This window comes from Rhamphochromis sp. 'chilingali' (assembly GCF_963969265.1).
Source record: "Rhamphochromis sp. 'chilingali' genome assembly, chromosome: 2".
Classification (NCBI taxonomy): Eukaryota; Metazoa; Chordata; class Actinopteri; order Cichliformes; family Cichlidae; genus Rhamphochromis; species Rhamphochromis sp. 'chilingali'.
In genome coordinates, this window is record NC_137930.1 from 37,262,770 (window position 1) to 37,276,361 (window position 13,592).

General features: G+C 40.0%; 1 protein-coding gene across 1 annotated transcript in view; it reads right to left on the bottom strand.

Moving 5' to 3' along the window:
• atp8b1 (ATPase phospholipid transporting 8B1) overlaps nucleotides 1-13,592 on the bottom strand; it is a 37,105-nt gene that overhangs the window by 7,255 nt on the left and 16,258 nt on the right. Inside the window, exons 2-21 of the mRNA XM_080867567.1 lie at nucleotides 12,175-12,359; nucleotides 10,211-10,308; nucleotides 8,129-8,242; nucleotides 7,934-8,032; nucleotides 7,595-7,656; nucleotides 7,370-7,442; nucleotides 6,466-6,536; nucleotides 5,886-5,968; nucleotides 5,617-5,775; nucleotides 5,310-5,398; nucleotides 4,778-4,968; nucleotides 4,574-4,658; nucleotides 4,101-4,224; nucleotides 3,556-3,599; nucleotides 3,246-3,402; nucleotides 2,974-3,162; nucleotides 1,913-2,025; nucleotides 1,659-1,823; nucleotides 1,398-1,509; nucleotides 1,184-1,259 (exon numbers count right to left, since the gene is read on the bottom strand). Coding sequence (XP_080723693.1) covers nucleotides 1,184-1,259; nucleotides 1,398-1,509; nucleotides 1,659-1,823; nucleotides 1,913-2,025; nucleotides 2,974-3,162; nucleotides 3,246-3,402; nucleotides 3,556-3,599; nucleotides 4,101-4,224; nucleotides 4,574-4,658; nucleotides 4,778-4,968; nucleotides 5,310-5,398; nucleotides 5,617-5,775; nucleotides 5,886-5,968; nucleotides 6,466-6,536; nucleotides 7,370-7,442; nucleotides 7,595-7,656; nucleotides 7,934-8,032; nucleotides 8,129-8,242; nucleotides 10,211-10,308; nucleotides 12,175-12,340 — 2,270 coding nt within the window. The 5' untranslated portion in view covers nucleotides 12,341-12,359. The remainder of the gene's footprint in view (nucleotides 1-1,183; nucleotides 1,260-1,397; nucleotides 1,510-1,658; nucleotides 1,824-1,912; nucleotides 2,026-2,973; nucleotides 3,163-3,245; nucleotides 3,403-3,555; nucleotides 3,600-4,100; nucleotides 4,225-4,573; nucleotides 4,659-4,777; nucleotides 4,969-5,309; nucleotides 5,399-5,616; nucleotides 5,776-5,885; nucleotides 5,969-6,465; nucleotides 6,537-7,369; nucleotides 7,443-7,594; nucleotides 7,657-7,933; nucleotides 8,033-8,128; nucleotides 8,243-10,210; nucleotides 10,309-12,174; nucleotides 12,360-13,592) is intronic.

Below are 13,592 nucleotides of genomic sequence, written 5' to 3' on the forward strand. Positions count from 1 at the left end.
CCTCAGCCTCCCTGGGAAAGTCTATGCCAGGGTGCTGGAAAGGAGAGTTCGTCCGCTAGTCGAACCTCACCTCACCTATGACCACGAGCTGTGGGTAGTGACCGAAAGAACGAGATCGCGGATACAAGCGGCAGAAATGAGCTTCCTCCGAAGGGTGGCTGGCCTCTCCCTTAGAGATAGGGTGAGAAGTTCGGCCATCCGGGAGGGGCTCAGAGTAGAGCAGCTGCTGCTCCACATCGAAAGGAGCCAGCTGAGGTGGTTCGTGCATCTGACAAGGATGCCCCCTGGGCGCCTCTTGGGTGAGGTGTTCCAGGTATGTCCCACCGGGAGGAGGCCCCGGGGCAGACCCAGGACACGCTGGAGAGATTATATCTCTTGGCTGGCCTGGGAACGCCTTGGTGTTCCCCCGGATAAGCTGGAGGAGGTGGCTGGGGAGAGGGAGGTCTGGGCATCTTTGCTTAGGCTGCTGCCTCCGCGACCCAGCCTCGGATAAAGCGGATGAAGATGGATGGATGGATGGAAATTAATCTAACCTAAAATTAAATTAAAAATAAAAAAAAATTTAAAAAAAAAAGAAGAGGCCCCTCTTCTGTGGAACCAGCTCCCAGTTTGGATTCGGGAGACAGACACTATCTCTACTTTTAAGATTAGACTTAAAACTTTACTTTTGCTAAAGCATACAGTTAGGGCTGGACCAGGTGACCCTGAATCCTCCCTTAGTTATGCTGCAATAGGTGTAGGCCGAGGATTCCCATGATGCATTGAGTCTTTCCTTTTCAATCACCTTTCTCACTCACTGTGTTAATAGACCTCTCTGCTGAATCACATTTGTTATTAATATCTGTCTCTCTTCCACAGCATGTCTTTATCCTGTCTTCCTTCTCTCACCCCAACCGCTTGCAGCAGATGGCTCCGCCCCTCCCTGAGCCTGGTTCTGCCAGAGGTTTCTTCCTGTTAAAAGGGAGTTTTTCCTCCCCACTGTCGCCAAAGTGCTTGCTCATAGGGGGTCATGTGATTGTCGGGTTTTTCTCTCCATGTATTATTGTGGGGTCTACCTTACAATATAAAGCACCTTCAGGCTACGATGTTGTGATTTGGCGCTATATAAATAAAACTGAATTTAATTGAGTCTGCAGGGACAGTCCGCCTTGGGATGTCGTTTGCAATGTTCTTGTCAACCTACTTGACATCATCTCCGTAGTGGATCTCCATGTCGTCTGTCAGAAGTGAACAGGAATATCCGATGTTCTCTGCCGTTTCTGGGGATAAATTATGAAGATTAAAACACGAGTTCAGATTCAATTCATCCAAATTGTTACTTTAACCAGCTCAGGCATGTCGCTGTTATTCATGTGATACAGGTGTTTTATTTCTTGTGCACTTTGGGGTGATGGTACCTTTCTTATCTCCAGTCAGGACCCAGATCTTGATGTCTGCTTTAGCCAGCTTGGCAATGGTTTCTGGAACTCCATCCTGTAGTTTATCCTCAATAGCCGTTGCTCCAATTAGCTAAATGCAAGAGAACTCGTTACTAGCTGTAACGGGAGCTTCTTGCTTTAAAATCCGATAGATTTTTAGCAGAAGAGATTTTTTAATTAAAACATTCAAATGAAGTCTACATGTATATAGAAACTAAAGCGTAGTCATTTCCCACTCACCATCAGGTTGTTCTCGATCTGCTCATACACAGCATCCAGGGCAGCTTCGCGGTCATTCATGGTCACCTGGGCCTCTTTGTGTCTCCTGGACCAGGCTTCGAACTCTTCAGCGCTGATGTCTTTGTAACACAAGCACAGTGTCCGCAAGGTCTCGTTGGCAAAGACCTGATAACATGAAAATGTTGACTTTGTTTACTCCTGAGAGAAAAAGACAGCATCTGGCATGCTGCAAATGAGATTAAACAATAGCTCACATCAAGAGCAGTCTGGGTGGTTTCCTTATGTTTGGAGCTGGGGGAGAGACGCTCGTAAATGACAGTGTCTGCTCCTTTACAGTAGAGACGAATACGGCCATCGGGAAACTTCACTAAAAAGACAGTACATAGAAAGATCAGCGGTAATTAGACAGAAGTCTCAGTGAGGTAAAAAGTCAAAAGTAGCAGGTCCAATCTGTCCAGTCTAAATAGCTTTGATAATATTGCTCTTATTTGTTTTAGTTATTTCTATAAAAAGACCGTAGTCATAGTGACGTTTGGAAACCTTTTTTGAAATTTGTAATTTTTGCCAGTTTGCAAAAAACAAACAAACAAACAAACAAACCCTGTTTTATTTTCTATTTCACTTTAAATTAAAAATAAGAATTTAGAGAAATAAAACTATGAATGAAACTATTGACTGAGACCATAAAGTCATCGGGAACCTGTTTGTTGAAATCAAAGATATAAGTAGGGTCATTTCCTTTAGATTTCTAAATGACCGCACTTCTTTTTGCATCCAGAGGTGCTGCCGCCTGCTGACAACTAGAAAGAAGGTAAGTCACATGTTTCACTTTTTAGGCCCTGAAGCAATATGCCCATTTATATACAATCTATATTCCTTACACTATAAAAGGATGGCATGTGGTGCAGTAGCGACGGTTTTAACAAGATCTGGATCCACGTCCAGGTCATGCAGCATCCACACATATTGAAATTACAGAATATGTTTAGGATTAACTACGTATGCATTTATATTAAAGATTGTCCAAAACAAGTAAAACTGTTCAAATACTTTTGAGTTCTGTGCCAGTTGTGCATTTTGAGTAGAAACATAATAAAATCCTTCCATGATTTAGTGAAGACTTGATTTATTCAGTTTTTAGGTGGCATTTCATCAAGTTTTTCATTCATTGCGCATCCTTCAGTAACTTGGTACTTTGTTTTGTTTCTGTTTCAAAGTTTGATGGGGTTTTTTCCCTTGCAGCTTCATGTGTATGCAGATAACTGTACATCTAAAGAAGTATTTAAGGACATTATGTCAGGCTGTGTGCTCGTACAGATGATAGACATGCGCTTGCGGTCAGAGTTGAAGTCGAGAAGCGCCAACATTTCGTAGGTCATCTCCTGATCCATCTCCCTGATGGTCATGGTGTCCTGCGTACGAGACAGAAACACGTAACCAAAGTTCCTGGCAGCCGTGACCAGGGCGCCCTCATCAGGAGATGCTGCCTGGTATACGAGATCATCTGAGAGGACAGTACAAAAGCAGATGTCAGTACCTGCAGTCTTCTTTTTAAATAGGACCTATATTATGTGACTGTAGGATTACCGTCTTTGTGCTCCACCATGACGGTGTGGCAGAGGGAGAGCAGTTTGAAGAACTCCATGGCATCTTTATCCTTCTTGGATCGGACATGGGCAACCAGGGAATGATCTATGAACTGGAACTTCTTATCAGCATAGCGGTTCCAGCTCCAGTCCACCAGCTGACATAAAATAGAAAAAGGTTTTATGACTTTCCATTTTCCTGGGTTTATAGGGTTTTTTGGGGACCATTTTTACAGATTGCTGAAGATCGAACTGACATTTAATTTGTTTCTACTCATGAAAATTCTTTCAACTCATTATTTAGATTTTACCTTTCCTCGTTCCAGTGACACACCCTCAGCAGTAGTTGGATCACCTGTGGGGAAAAAAACCAAAGACAACCCCCCACAAAACAAACTTTTAATGCCAAAATTACAAATCCACAGTACAGCAACTGTCAAAAAACAAAAAACACACTGAAAGACAGGAATGAGAGGTTTTAAATAGAGTTGATACAGGACCCAAGAATTTACTTAACATATTTTCCTAGATTCATGTATTTGTTTCATTTTCTGCTTTAATTTGCATTTGATTCGATCTTTTAACTCCCTCAAAGCTGTGCCACAGGCCACTGATCAGGAAACTGCTGCTTTTCTTTTGTTACCATTAATCAAAAACATGTATTTGGCACAAACTTCATTGCCGGTAGTTATGTGCCATTATTACCTGTGTAGCTTAAAGTTTGGGTAACTTTAAGCTAAAAACCAACACCGGAACATCACAGGTGGCTTTTCTTTGGGGGGGGGGGGGGGGGTATGTAAAACTCCCAATCCTGAATCTTATTTTTTCCTTGTGTGAAACAAAAACTCCTCAGTACCATAATTGCGTCCAGCGATGGTGCACTTCTTGAACTGCATGATATTCTGCGTCAGAGTTCCTGTCTTGTCGGAGAAGATGTACTGGATCTGACCCAGCTCCTCATTCAGGGTGGTGGTCCGAGCCTGCAGACAGTTAAAGGAGTTTATGCAGCAGAGCTGTAGTGATCAACTGAGGGTGGAAAATCTGCCATTTTCACAAAATAATCTCCAATTAAAAAGGTCTGGTTTACCACAAAACAGCATATATTCTTCATTTATGTCATATGATTTTGGTTTGGTACAAAAAAAAACGAAACACTCCCACAAATACTCTTCGCCTGTTTAAACGTCATTATATTCTTGAATACCGGAAATGGCCATTTAATTGAGGGGCAACACTCACAGGCCTTCAACAACATACAGCATAAAAGTGCGGTGAAAAAAATCAGTTAAAAAAGATAATTGAAAAACAAACATGCAAGTGTTAATGTACCTTAGCTGGGGTGTCTTTTTCTGCAAAATACATCTGCAGGTCCCAGTTGATGAACTTACTCTGGCCCAAGCGAATCACCTCCACGCTGTAGACAAAGCACAAAAACTTTTATTTGGTGTACTGTTGAACACACACAAATCTGAAAGTGAGCACAAAACGCATTAATATAATTGTTTTCACTTAATTTTGTCTGGCTTTATGTACCTGACATAGAGCGAAATGGGCACCATGGTGTTGAGAACGATGATGTATCCCCAGAAGCTAAGGAAGCCTCTGTAGCCGGGGGTCTGATCTTTGCCATCGAACAGATACCAGGCCTTGGTGCCGATAGCCTCATACCAGTATGTGTGACCAATAGCCAAACCCGCGGACACCAGGATGAGCAGTGCAAAGATCTATGGTGAGGAGTAACAGAGAGACACCAAATAGCTGTTGAGAAGACTTCATATACTACTTGTATGGCTTGACTTACTTATTGCAAATGTATTGTTTAAGTGTCAGTGCAAGAAATTTGGGGGGGGGGGGGGGGGGGGGGGGACCTCAAAACATATTCAGAAAAAGCAAACATCATCAATAGCATATTTGCATCACTTAAACAGAAGCCTTCAGGAAGATTGGGCTTACACATTCAGTCATACAGGCCAACATTTACCTCAGTCTGTGGCGAGGAGGTGCATCAGATAATAGATATGAAAATAAATATACACTGTGTGTTAAAATGGTGATTGAAGCTTACTGTGTAAACCATGTAGTTCATCAGTTCATCAATTTTGGTCCTCTTGAACCTCGTCTTGCCACCATTTTTCATGATTTTGGTATCACCTCCTACAACAAGAAGTCAGTAAAATACGTTCATTATTTTAACCTTTACAATCAAATTAACCAAACTTTTGAAATACCAATGTTTTAAGAAGAGGAACTGCCAAACTACAACACAAGAAAGTACAATCTGGTATTGAGTTAGAAACAAAAACCAATAACACACACATTTATATTTAATTATTTATATACTTTTTAAACAAACAACAACAACAAACACACACCTGCAAAGATGACCAGCCCATGACACCAGTCAGTGTTTCTTATCTTGCAACCTCGGAGCAGCATGTTGTCCAGTTCCAAAGGGTAGCGCTCCCTGTCCCACAGCATCATCCCCGTAAACTTGTCAAGACGGTTGTTTGGCTCCTCGCACTCGATCAGGGCTACGGGACAGAAAAAAAGGCGTTGGTTCAGAGAAATAAAATAAGAAATAGCTTGTTTCTGTAAGCATGATTCAAACTGAATGAGTGTGTTGTGGTGATCCAGTTCTTACCATTGAAGTCAGCGAGCTGATGATCCTCCTGAAGTCTTTCATCAGTCACTCGAAGTCCCATCCTAAACTTGAGGTTGGTTTCGCTGCAACGGGAAAACAATATATACACAAAGACCTGAGAACTGATTCCAACCCCATCTGGGAGAATGATTAAAAACAAAGAAAAATCCCCAGATCATTTCTTTGTTTTTGCAAAAAATAAATAAATGATTATGATCTTGTTTGTATCACTTTCTATTTCATTTCATTTCTATTCCCATTCACTGTAAACACGTTCTATTGGAGGATCTAACTGCACCACATATACAAGTATCTGTTTGATTTAAAGGTGTTCCCTCTTAAAAGCAGAACGCGTTCACACACCAGAGCAAAGACTGTTTGGTTCTTAGAAAAGGCTTTTCAAATTTGCTCTTCTCTTCTCAGTTAGTAATTTGTTGACTGAACACTTGGGAAAAAGACTGATTAAATAGAAATTCCTCAAACACAGTACTCTACTCCAACAGTCCATTGCATCGTTTGTACAGTTTAACCTAATATATGGTGATAGCACAGTACATGGCGTTTTCCCCCTCTTTCTTACCCGTCGAGTTCAGCTGTTTCAACATAACACAGGCTGTTTGGGTTGGAGCTGGACAACAGCAGGAGGTCAGCCTACAGAGTGAAAAATATATATATAAAATATCTGAAAATATAAACATTTGAGTTTTCAAATTTATAAAGCACTCAAAGGATTCAAGGCACACATCTGCGATTTCTTAAGACTTTCGCTTTTGCTCAAAACTAAATGATCAATCAGCTAATATTTTAAGTTCTGGATTATGCAATGCTGTATCATTTTATTCAGCTCATTTCTTTATACCTAGCAGATGTGGATACATTTTAATCCAAATACATTTGATGAGTGGAGTGCCTCCAGGATCGATCAGGAGTCCCTTTTAAGTAAAGTATAAAGAAAATGACTATACACTGAAGATTATATTTTTGTAAACGTATGTAGATGACACATTAGTTTATGTAACAGTGAACCTCATAATGGCCTCAGCATGTCCCTCTAAAGTCCATTTGCCATCTTTGAGTTTTCTTCTGTACCTTTTCTCTACAGTTAAATATATATAAAAATGGATGCAGCTGTTTGATGTTACCCATTAGTTTGTGAAATCTCAAGTTAAAACTGAGCACTGAATTTACTACATCATGAAAGTGACTGAAACCACACACACACATCCTGGATAATGCTTTCTGATTCTAACGAAGACTATTATTTTAAAGATTACATCAATTTAGTGAGGTTATTGGTCTTCACGTAATAATATTTCATCTTAAAGTCCCATAGCGCTAAAAAAGTTGAAATTCAGTTCACATCGTAATAGGGATTTTTGAAGGAAATAAATTAAGTGTGTGCTCATTATGTGAGCTTGGCTGATTTAAATTAAAACTAATGCAACCTTGTAGGAAAAACCCCCACTTTGGGTGAATTATCATACCGGAATAAAGTCATTTTTCTTGAGACGAACCACATCTCCAACCTGGATTTCCCTCCACTTGGCCTCTTGAAACCTGAAGCAAAGAGAAAAGCACAAAAAAAAAAAAAAAAAAAAAAAAAAAAAAAAAAAAAAAAAAAAAAAAAAAAAAAGGGGAAATGGGTTTTGTTTTGTTTTTTTAAATTGATTTAAAAAAAAAAAAAATTTAATAAGCAGCTTTCTTCCAACCTGCCATTTAGTAGAACCTCAGACTTCCTGTTGTTGATCTCGTTGTCCATCCTGTGGCGTGCCTGAAGTAAAAAGACATAAGAACATGAAGAATAAAACAATCAAAAACTATGCAGAGTAGCTGTAGGAGCATCCAGTCAACTTGAACCTTTTCCTCGTTCTTCTACAAAGGAAACTGAAAATATATCGCTAGGTTTTTTTTGAACTGATTAAAACAATGCTGCATGTTGTTTTGCCAAGATGAACAATGAGAGTAAGCAAGTTTGCACCTGAGGGCCAAGTCGAGAAGACAATGACAGAAGAATTAACCTCGCATGTCTTCCAAAGACCAAATCTTACCAGATCGTCCACCAGATCTTTGATAGCGGTGATTCCAAGCACGATGACCAGGGGAATCAGAGTAGTATACCAGGGCAGAGTAGAAATCTCTGGAATAATCTAAACAAACAAGACATTTGGTGGCACTCACTGATCCCCATTCTTTGCAAAACTGTCAGTCATAAAACAGATAATGCATAGAAGTAATATTTATACCTGTAGGATGAGCAGAGCCAGGAAGTAGACATTGGCTACTCTCCTAAACTGCTCATACAGATTCAGGGGCAGAAAGGTCAAGAAATTGTACTTGTACGTCTTAATGGCATTTCCCTGCAGAGAAAAGAAACAAACAATTTGCTTACTTCTCTATTCCAAAAAAACGAGTCATTTTAAACGCAAGAGCTTATTTTGGCAGCTTATTTAAAAACAACTTGATTTCAATTCTACTACAAAAGTAAATTCAGACTAGGCTTGAAGACTACATGTTTATGATAAAGCAAGAGTTATAAAATTCTCGATTCTGGTTAGAAAGACAAAGATGCTCTGCAGAAAGTAGGGTTGAGAAATTGTAAACTTATCATGCTGTCAGTACTGAGCTGATGCTGTGTTTCATTTACAGATAACCATCTAAACTCTGCTTATTACACCTGGTTTCCACTGAGCAAGACACTGAAGCTCTGCCACTGTGGGAGAGCTCAGAGTTTGATTTCACAGAGGGCAGACTCTCTTCTTACTGGTGCTGAATGATAAGAGCTGGCTCAGGGCAGATTCCCCCAGCTGGTGTCCAATGGGGTGATGGACATTGTTCTATCTGAGGCTATGCTTCCATTCTGTATCTGTGTTATGTTGAACCTTCACATAAATATCAAAGCAAACAGAAGCAGTTAGCCAAAGGTTCTAGTCTGGAACAGCGGATTGCTTTTTAGACTAAGACCTGCAGGTGAAGCAGGTTTTTTTTGTTTTTGTTTTAATAAAAATTCATTTTCTGTTGCAAAATGTCATGGGAGAAAATGGGAAAGGTTTCCAAACTTGTCTTATTCAAGCTAGTGATCTCAGTCATCATCAATATGAGAAAAAAGAAGTATTTCCTCAGGAATATGTCCAGTTCTTTGAGAAACTACATACTATTAACCACTTTTATAGCAATTAACAGTAAGAAACGCACTGACGTTTTGGCATCTTGCTAGTCTGAAGCATTCAGGTTTTTATTCACGCCATAACACAATCTTGTCTCGCAGCCACAGGACTTGGGTATTATAAGTCAACCATAAACTCCTCTTCATGCCGAAGTATTATAGAGCTACATAAGAACTGATCCATTTAAGATTTTACCATGCCCACACACATCAATGAACTCTAGAAGCTACTAAATCATGGTGCATACTTGTGTTTTGCTTTTTTTTGTTTTTGTTTTTTAATTTACAGGACTGCACCTGTTTTTATTAAGACGTCAAGCTTTTGGCATCTGTTTACTACATGCATTAAATGTGAACTTTTTCAGAATATACTTGTACTTCTTTAGATTAACACACAAAAAAATATGGCGTCATCAACAGGTTATTATGCAGTGGTATTGATGTAATTTATTTATAATGTAATTTATGACACTTTAGCACCACCGGGCAACACTATGTGGCTTCAATTATATAGTAGAGAAGGCAGCATATCCATTTTGGGCAGCTAATACCAAAACAATCTAGAGATCCACAGAACTACAGAAGAGCTACGAGTATTTTTAAACATCTCCTGGCATCAGGATCTACCGTATCTGACTGTGTTTGCTGGTGAAAGAAAGGCCGCCCCAGCAGGGTGATCAGGTTTCAACCTTGACAAAGGCCAGTGACACGAAGCATAAAAATCTCTTCCGTGTTAACCGGCTGTCAGAAGGATAAACCACACAGCCAGCAACAACTACTTTAAATGGTTTTCCACATGAAGGGAGACAAATTTAACAAATGAACTGTGTGATGAACAAAAGCTGTACATAAATCAAAGAACAAGATTTTCTCATTTGACTCCAGTGTAGCACGCCCAACCCTCATCGAGTTACATCCACCTCATCCCATTATTCATCTACAGTTCCATTCATAACTGAACAGCGTACAAAATAAAAACATCATATTTTATAAAACACCCTCTCAGTGGGATGCCTGATGGAAAATACACACCTGCCCTGGTATTTGTTTAGGGTGTGCCATGTTCAGCTCTATATGCTGAGGGTTTGGTTTACACCACAACCAACAGTCAATCTGCAGATAAGTACATTAAATGGCCTGCTGACGTAATGTCTAAACTTACAGAGTATTTGCTCTTCTTTATACACAGAAAGACTTTTTTCTTAAACTCTGGCAGCTGGTGATAGGGTCGGTCATTGGCTTTCACTTTCCAGGTAACGTCTGCGAAACAAGAAGAAAAAAAGAAAAAAAAGACAGTGTTTTAAAAATATACCTAATGTTGATGAAGTAAACTATAGAATAAATAACATGTCTGTTACTTATATACTCTAGAAAGTTAGGCTAAAACACAGACTGTATGTGAAAGATGGATGTAATCAACATAACTTCACCCACCAGTTAAATTAAAAACAAGAAGAAAAAAAAAACAGAACAACTCAATTTTCCAAAGTAAAAATCAAGAAACTAGAAATGTCTTGATGCATATGCTCAATCATCCAGGTAAGTAAATCAAAAAAGATTGATTCTGTTCATCTGGACGTAGCGTTTTGTGGGAGAAACGTTTCGTCACTCATCAAAGAGACTTCTTCAGTCTCAGCTGACTGCAGGTTTCCCCAATCCTATAAACAGGACATTGCACAGTGACTGAAACCAGCCAACTGAATGAACAATGGGCTGGGAGGTCAGTTCCTTGATCATAAATATGCAAACTGTCATAACCATTGATCAACAACCACTGATTAATGGCCACTAGTACCATTCACAGAGAGTTCGGGGATGGCTGCAATCACAGCATTATAAGATGGTGACAGATGTACCCTTAGGCCCCCTCCTCGATTCAGAGATGGTCTTTCCCTTTTCACGTAAATGGCCTCCTTGACTCTGCGCTCAAACCAGCGTTCCTCCCTGTCCAGGATGTGTACATCCTCATCCTTGAAAGAGTGTCCACTGGCCTGTAGGTGTGAATAGACTGCAGAGTCCTGGCATGACGAGGTGGCTTTTCTGTGTTGTGTCATCCGCTTCACCAGAGGTTGTTTGGTTTCCCCGATGTATAATTCCTGGCAATCCTCCTGGCACTTCACAGCGTACACTATGTTACTCTGTTTGTGTCGGGGACCCGATCCTTGGGGTGGACCAATTTTTGGCGCAGCGTGTTTTGGGGTTTAAAAGCTACAGAGACCCGGTGTTTAGAAAAAATGCGTCTCAACTGCTCCAATGCTCCTGACACATATGGGATCATTACAGGTTTTCACTTAGGCAGCGGTTGTCCTTCTCTCCTGGATTGGTTGGAGCTTTCTTTAGGCGCCTTCCCAGCTTTGACAAAAGTCCAGCTGGGATAACCACATTTACTCAGGGCCTTCTTGATGTGCTGTTCTTCTGCTTCCCTGGCCGCTGTCTCTCTGTCAGTGGGGATGGTGTTCGCTCTGTGTTGTAGCGTCCTGATGACACTCAGTTTATGCTCCAGTGGATAATGAGAGTCAACCCCTTAAATACTGATCTGTGTGTGTAGGCTTACAGTAAACATCAGCTTATCAATGGTCATAACAATTTGCATATTAATAATCAAGGAACTGACCTTACAGCCCACTGTTCATTCAGTGGTGCTAGTTTCCGTCATTGTGCAAATGTACTGTTTATAAGGTTGGGGAAAACTGCAGTCAGCTGAGGCTGAAGAAGTCACTTGGATGAATAACGAAAGGTTTCTCCCACTAAAAACGCTACGTCCAGATGAACAGAATCAACCTTCTCAGAAGAAACTAGAAAGTCCCCAAAAGTGGGTCACAGTATGATGTGATGCTAGGACATTTAACCACACATCAACCAGTATTATTTGCCTTATAGTGACATTAGTTATGCACATGTTAATAACACTTAAAAATCCACTGAGAATTTAAGGAGGCTCAAACATATTTGTCATTCACCTCAAATTAATCTCATGTCCATTAAAATCTGATCAATACTTTGGGAGAAATAGAAATTGAAACAGGAAAACTGCTATAAAATGACACATTCATCCCCTGAATCAGAAGGAGAAAAAAAAAAAAAAAAAAAAAAAAAAAGGATCAGCGCACGTCTTGAATAACTCACCAGTGGGTCTTGTCTCCACTTGGGGTTGCGGTGCTCTTTCTGGTGCCTCTTCTTCCCCTTCAGAGCTTTCCTCTTCCAATTCGTCATCCGTCTCATCGTCACTGTATGGCATGACCTCATCATCAGGCCCCAGGGAGCTCCGGGTGTCGACACGTCGTCGACTCATCTTGGCGGGTCAGTTATCTCTGAGAAAGGAAAAAATATGAAGAGATCAGTAGGTTCAATAATAATTTTACAGATTGTTTCACAGTGGAGTCTTCAGACCGTTTCTGAGAAGTTCTGCAACTTTTTAAAAACAATCAATCCAACAGCTACGTTGTGCAACGACTGCAATGATGCACCAGGTGCCTTTTTTTCCAGACCTGCTTACAAAAAAAAAAAAAAAAAAATTAATGAATACATAAATGAATAGATGGAGTCAGCAGATCAGTTTAATCCAGACAAAACTAATATATGAATGATCTGTAGTGTGATTTCCTGAATAAAGGTTTATACTAAGGATGCATCAGACACTAGATATGACTTAGATGATAATACCAATGCTAAAAGCTAACCTGCTCAGGATGTGGGGCCTCTTACATATGTTAGTATCAAGATTGTGAGTTTACATTTTCTTTAAGACAATCTCCAGAAACTTAAACTGACAGTTTTCCTTAGGGCTCGTTCCACATAAGCCCTCAGATTCAGCATATTTTATTTGTACAATAATTATACAATTTGTTCTGGCCTCAGTTTTCAGACCCACACGTTGCATCCATCATTTATATACAGCTCATGAAGTCGTGATTTGCATTTTTCTTTTTAATTCCAAGTCTGTTTCATAAATGAGGAAGATGATGCAAACACTATAATGCATCATACAAAGTAGTACAGTTGAAATCAATGGGGCCTTCAGATTTCCATAATGTACACAGTAAACTGTAAATAAATGCATTGACTATAATGAAAACAATCTAAATAAATTTAAAACAATATTTCAATAAATAAAAGAAAAAAAAAATTGGTCAGGTTGACAAGGATTAATGGTTCCACAGGCCTCAGTTTCTCAGACGAAGAAGTGAAAGTAAGAACACTGCAGGGGGAAAAAGAAGGGGGAAAAAGCTGTGACAGCAGTCACAAGTCTAACAGGTTTACAGATGCCACACACTGACTTAAGAATATGAAAAGAGCAGGAATGCAGCTGAAGCAGGAAATGCAGATCTGCCTCCAGCTGACTGATCAACTCTAAAAGTTTTCACGGCCGGAAAACTGACCGCCCACGTGTAGTATCATTATAGCCATTAATACTCAGTAATCAGTCACAAGAAGGGAGCTGTACTTCTGTTTTTCTCCCTACTTTGACTGACAAATGCCATGAGCAAAACGATGCAGTGTGATGACGTGGGATCCGTGTCGAAGTGATCGTGTCCATGTGAGGA